At 33.9% G+C, this 6,493-nt stretch overlaps 1 protein-coding gene across 2 annotated transcripts; it reads left to right on the top strand.

Moving 5' to 3' along the window:
- The first annotated feature begins 4,917 nt into the window (after positions 1–4,917).
- Positions 4,918–6,493, top strand: LOC111902900 (protein PHLOEM PROTEIN 2-LIKE A1). 2 transcript variants are annotated; one of them, XM_023898702.2, is made up of 3 exons: positions 4,918–5,289; positions 5,714–5,832; positions 5,961–6,493. In XM_023898702.2, exons 1-3 carry the CDS (start codon positions 4,933–4,935, stop codon positions 6,331–6,333), a joined length of 849 nt encoding a protein of 282 aa, XP_023754470.1. In that variant the 5' UTR covers positions 4,918–4,932; the 3' UTR covers positions 6,334–6,493. The 2 variants fall into 2 exon arrangements, with proteins under 2 accessions (XP_023754470.1, XP_023754469.1); XM_023898701.2 differs by having other exon boundaries at positions 5,711–5,832.

Below are 6,493 nucleotides of genomic sequence, written 5' to 3'. Positions count from 1 at the left end.
TTTCTAAGATCTAACACATTATTACCAAACAAACTAAGAATTCACACAACATGCATATAATACATAGATCTACACATTTTACTTGCATTCTCCCCCAAAAATCATATGCAAACCAAAAACAAAGGGGTATGAACTCACCTTTTTGCTTGATGTTCGGTTTTTGAAGAAGAAGTGGAAAGAGATGAAGTGATTTTCGGCCCTAGCAACTCCCTTGAGTAGATCTCGAACTTATGGAGCTTCTAAGGTGTGATCATGGAATAAAAACCATGTAAGGAGGAGTTTTTCATATTAAGATAAAAGAAGATACTTGTGGTTGACAATAACTTACCAAAGATTTGAATGGCTTGAAGAAGAATCCTTAGAACCCTAGCAAATTTTTGAGATCTTGGAGGAAGGATGAGGATGATTTTTTAGAGGTTTGCATAGAATTTTCAAGTGTGTGTGTGTGTGTGTGTTTTGGCTCTCGGTCGAGAGTAGAAGAGGAGAAGGGAGAGAAGTAGTGAGGTGACTAGCTTGGATGTATGGGGGTCCTTGCATGGATATATGATGAACAAAATGGAGGTGGAACCTCCAAAGTCACCCCCCCCATAATTCTCTTCTTTTCCTTTTTTTTATACATGGGCCGAGATTTTGGGCCAAGAAGAAAGGGTGGAGTAGCTTGGGCCCATTAACTTTAGTTAGGATATTTGGATCTTAAACATAAATTTTTTTCGGCCCATTAGGCTCTTGGAAGCATTCACGACCCATATAGAATAAAAAGAAGGGGCTTATGGCTCACTAAGGTTAATTGGATTAGTTATGGCCCAATAAGGCCCATTAGGGTTAGAATGAATCATTCTAGACCCAAATGGTCCAAAATGTTTTAGATTTATGAATTAGGTCCAATTAGGATCCAATTAGGGCTTCTAAGTCCAATAACGTTGAATTGGGTGCTTATTGGTCCATTAGGCCCAATAAGAAATTTCTAGTCCGATATGGACTCAAACCGGGATTCTTAGGGTTTTTAGAATCTTTGTTGAACATAATTGATGAATCTAAATGAGCATTGAGTGAGATTTACTTAGAGTGCATGTTTTACAATAGAGAACAGTTACACATGAATAGAATTTCCTAGCTAAAATGCTAGTTGCGGCATAAATGGATTTCAATTATCATCGTATCAAATGGTTTCAAATTGTGTTAAAATGACATCAAGTCATCAAAAGTATTTCAAAATGTTAAACTCTGTAAATAATTTTATAAACTTATATTTTTCCTCAAAAATCATATATATATATATATATATATATATATATATATATATATATATATATATATATATATATATATATATATATATATAAGATTTAAAGGGCTTAAGACTGATAACTCGCTTTATAAATATAAATGTTATTTCATTTAGTTTCATTACCCTTTGTAACATGTCGAGCAAGGGGTTGCATTCATGAACATTTAGTATCAATTCTGAAAGTACATATAATTATAATAGGTATAATTTATGATTCATAGAACATTAATTCACGATTCAAGTATACTAGAGTACACCATTTTACAAGAACAAGGGTTTGATTCAAAACTAATCAAGGGTATACATCTTTCAAATACATGTTAAGAATACTAATTCAGGAGCATACTATCAATCATTTATTTCGCTATTATACACGTAACGTCTTTATGCTTTTTATGAGTCAATAAGATTCAGGTTGTTTATTTATTTAAACAACATAGTTAAATTCCTTACATTATAACCAGAATCTTCGGTCAGGGATCAAAACAAGTGTGTATAGATCTATATTGGGATTGACAACCCCGCACTCGGGCTGCTAGCTACAGTACGGCATACACGCCTATGCGTGACAGTTGTTATCAACAGTTTTGACGCCTTCAAAGCGTTGTTTCAGGCCATCTAGTCATAGTATGATTATAATAACTCATTAAAAAGATATTAACAATATGTTAGTGTATAATTAACTAAACATGAGTACATTTTCAAAGTACTAGTTTACATAGATACAAGTTACAGTTTATAATAACAGCTGGTGAAGCCAGACACTCTCACTTTTACAGGTTTTACAAAGGAATGCTAATATAGAACACTGGTTTACAAACAGAACGATTTTATGTGATTAAAACTACTTCATACAGCAGAAAATATAGGATTTTATGGAACAATATACATATTCAAAGAACGGAAAACATACTTTCAAACATAAATACCTATGCACTCACTCAACTTTATGTTGATACTCTTTTTTCAAATTACTTGTATTCTCAAGAATCAGTAGACATGTACTCCCCGAGCTTTTAAGAAGATGGAGTTGTTTTGAGTAATGTCTTCTGTATTTTTCTATAACCATTTTGGTGTCAATATGCATTGATCGAACACATGTAAAACTTATGCTTTTTAATATAATGGTTGTTTGTACTTTGATTACTATGCTGCATGTGTTGTGATACTACAATTGAAGCCCTCCACCCCCAGACGTTTCCGCCGTCTGGTTTGGGGGTGTGACAATGTGCTCTTCAACAGCTCTGGTTCTTAGTAGAAGGGTGGGGAGTTAATACTTTTGGTTGGGTTAGCAAGTATATTGTATATAGGGATGTAAATGGGGTGGGTTTGGGGCGGAGTTGACTATCCCTGTCCCCATCCCCGAGTGTCTAACCTCATCCCCATCCCCATCCCTATCCCCGACGGATACGGGGAATCAAATCTCCTCCCCCTTTGTATTTTAGGCTTTTCCCCAGCCCATCCCCAATCTATCAACATAATAAACTCAACTTACACAAAAAAAAAAACCAAGTTTAATAAGTGATCAAAACCATATGCCATAAACAAATTCTGTTTACATCAATCATAAAGTTTAGCAAGCATCAAAACAAAAAGTGTCGATTTGGTATACAGATCGACGAACAAAGTGACGTTTGATTAACTCTTGGAATTGGGAACATAATTTGGTATATGGACTCTATCTCTAATGGTCTAATATAGATCAATTCATTTTAGTGGACTTAATTAAAATCAATAAATGATCGATATACTATATATATATATATATATATATATATATATATATATATATATATATATATATATATATATATATATATATATATATATATATATATATATATATATATATATATATATATATATATATATATATAGTCATCAAAGTGGGTTGAGGATTGTTATACCTGGCCTCGGCCCCATCCCCGATTTTAACATAATGGGGATCCCCGACCCCGTACCCGGTACCCGTTTTGGCGGGGAATACCCATCTCGTTTAGGGCAGGTCAACCGGGTTCCCCATCGGGTCGGGTGGAATTTTCATCCCTAATTGTATATCCCTGAGCGTTTATAGTGAACTCCTTTCAATTTGAGTTGTTGTTGTTGTTTTGCTATAATATTGCTAGTTTGCTTTGTTTTTTTTTTCTTTTTTGGCTATAATATTGCTAGTTTGTGAGTTGATACCTTTGGTTGGATTAACAAGTATACCCCTGTACGTTGAAAGTGAACTCTTTTCAATTTGAGTTGTTGCTGTTGTTTTGCTATAATATTGCTAGTTTGCTTTGTTTTCATCTTTTATAGTTTTGAAAAAAAAAACCTAATAATTATGCGATCAGATAAAAGCAAAATATGGACTATAGGTTTAGAACCTTTTTTTTAATATCCATATTGTAATATATTTATTTGTTATAATTTTAAGGTCAAGTAATGTTTTTATTTTTTTATATTATAATTATAATGTCAATTTATATATTTTTTTTCTCCAAAAATATGATACATGTTAGTAAAATGATAAATCATGTGAATGAGCTTAATAAAACATTTAAGACAGACAAAAGATAAATTAGTTAATTTAAAAAAAAATGAAAATATTAATTATTGGAGAAACTATTTAATAAAAGTTGTTTGTCAAATAAAAATTAGTTGTAAAAGAAAAAAGTTTTAAAAGGTTAACCATTGAAGATTCTTATTAGAGAAGTATCTAATTCCGTATTTCAAACGTTCACATTTTCATTTCTTTTTTTGAATGAAGTATTTATGTCGAGCTTCGACTTGTTATGAACTATGGTACATGGCTAGTTTTATTTATAATAAAATCCTTTGTATTTTATAGTTTAAAAAGAATATGGTTCATTAACATCAAATGATTCAAAATTGAGAAAGCAAAATTGATGGCCATTAAAAAATAGACTTTAAGGAACCATCAAGCAAATGCCACTTTCGTTTCTAAGTCACCATCATTTTGAACATCTCTTTTAAGAGGGAACAATAAATTATGAGATAAAAAATGCGTTCATATCGAATAAAAGTCATAATATATTAATATGAAACTCGGCAGGGGTAATTTAAAAGCTACAAGATCTAGCTTGATCAGATCTATATATCTCGTTAATGTCATAGTTATATTCCAGATTAGCCAAATTCTGCCGTTCCCGGCTTCATTCTCCACAATAATGGCTTTACTACAATCCTTTCTCAAGCATCTGGTAATTTAAATTCTAGATCACTTGGCATAGGACTACCATAGAGTCTCATTTGAAAATGATTTCTCATTCAAATTTTTTAATTCGCTCTGCTCTGCTCGACACCGGGGCTTCCCTGAAAGCTAAGATGTGGAATAGCGGTCGATTCCCCTTCCTAGAGCAATAATGCTCTATCAACATATATCTTATGCAAGTAAAGTGTACCTCATTGGGGTCCCACACATATACTCTAAAGGCCTGTTCATTGTTAGATGATAAAACAAGTTGTACTGCGTTTAATATGACAAAAACTATATTATTTTGTCCCACTCAAAAAGGGACATGAATTCGCTTTTGATTTTAAAAGATTTAACTAACCTCTTCTCTAGAAATCTTGTAGGGGGTCTAAAGAATGGCCTTCCATGACAATGGCCCAAGCATAGGATTCCTTTTAAGTGATCCATGGAATCCAATTCCTTGAGGATTACACCACAACTTTTTGCCAAAGTGATTGTGACAAAAACCAATCTACCCCTCTACAAGAGGTTCTCCAACACTAATTTATCAATTTCAATTAGCGGTTTCAACATCAAAATGGGATCGGGATTATCACAAGAAGCAGATACTCAACAGATTCCAAGATCACCCACACCGGCACCACGGACTCATGAAAACCATCAAACCGCAAAAACCACAAGCACACGATTGAACCGTTTACCTCATGACTGTGAAGCCATTTTGAAGGATGCAGATATTGTTATCGATAAGTCTTCGATTGATCAGCTTTATGCTGGTGTGTTTTTGAACCAAAAGAGAATGGTATGTCATGTTTGTATCTCAATCTTTATAGTTTTCCTTTACTTAGAAGTTTTACCCATGTGATATGTTACTTTCTAGAGTACAATTGTGTTATATCACTTTTTCTGAATATAGTTTAGAAGTTTGTTATTGGTTTTATTCAGTCCCTAAGTCACTCACTGTTTGTTAAGCCTTTTCGCCCATGACTTCAAGACCAATGGTTTCATATTAGGTTACCAAACAGTGATTTACGGACGAAAAACGTCAAAAGATAATACTTTGTACTTATAGAAGAAAAGTGATAGAACACAGGGGCAAAAACTGTAATTTACTCAACTTTTAAGCATTTGGTACAATAATGCAACAATGGAAATTTGTGTCCTATGTTTTGGTAAATGACGAGAATGCCCTCGTCTTATGCAATTTTTTTTTTTGGTTGAAGCAGAAGTACTGGGTTGATAAGGCATCAAATGGCAACTGCTTCTTGGTGTTTGCAAGGGACCTCTCCATCGATTGGCAAGACGACAATCGTTATTGGCATTGGTTCTCCATTAAAGAAACAAGGTGATTACTCAATACAATCGAAAGCAAAAAATTATTATTGTTGCTTTTATATTTATAGATTATAATATTGAAAGTAAAAGAAAAAACACAGGCGATTAAAAATTCCAGCTTTTCCTTTGTTTATGCAGTGATCAAGAGTGTATAGATGTTGCGGAATTGCTAAACGTTTGTTGGTTAGATGTCGCCGGAAAATTTGAGACGGCGAAATTAACACCGGGAATGAAATACGAGGTCGTATTCATGTTGATGCTGAAAGATCCTGCTTACGGGTGGGAAGTTCCGATCAACGTCAGACTCGTCCTGCCGGACGGAAGCAAACAAGAACACAAGGAAAACATGGTGGAAAAGCCGAGATCGCGGTGGTTTGAGATTCCGGTAGGCGAGTTTACGGCGGAAGCAAAGAACGGAGGATTTATCGAGTTCTCGTTTTACGAACATGAAGCTGGGCCTTGGAAGAGGGGTTTACTAGTCAAAGGTGCGGCCATTAGACCCAAAAAATGAGATCGGATCGGACTATATTTGTTACCATTTATTGAGTTGGGCTTTATTGGTGATCGATCGGACTATATCTGTTATCTAATAATGGTCTCTTTTAGGACTATGGGTGTTATACTTATAATTATAATTTCCACTTCTATATAAAATTATAGGATTCCCAATA

Source organism: Lactuca sativa, chromosome 5, assembly GCF_002870075.4.
Source record: "Lactuca sativa cultivar Salinas chromosome 5, Lsat_Salinas_v11, whole genome shotgun sequence".
NCBI classification, from domain to species: Eukaryota; Viridiplantae; Streptophyta; class Magnoliopsida; order Asterales; family Asteraceae; genus Lactuca; species Lactuca sativa.
This window is presented reverse-complemented; position numbering and strand designations above follow the sequence as displayed.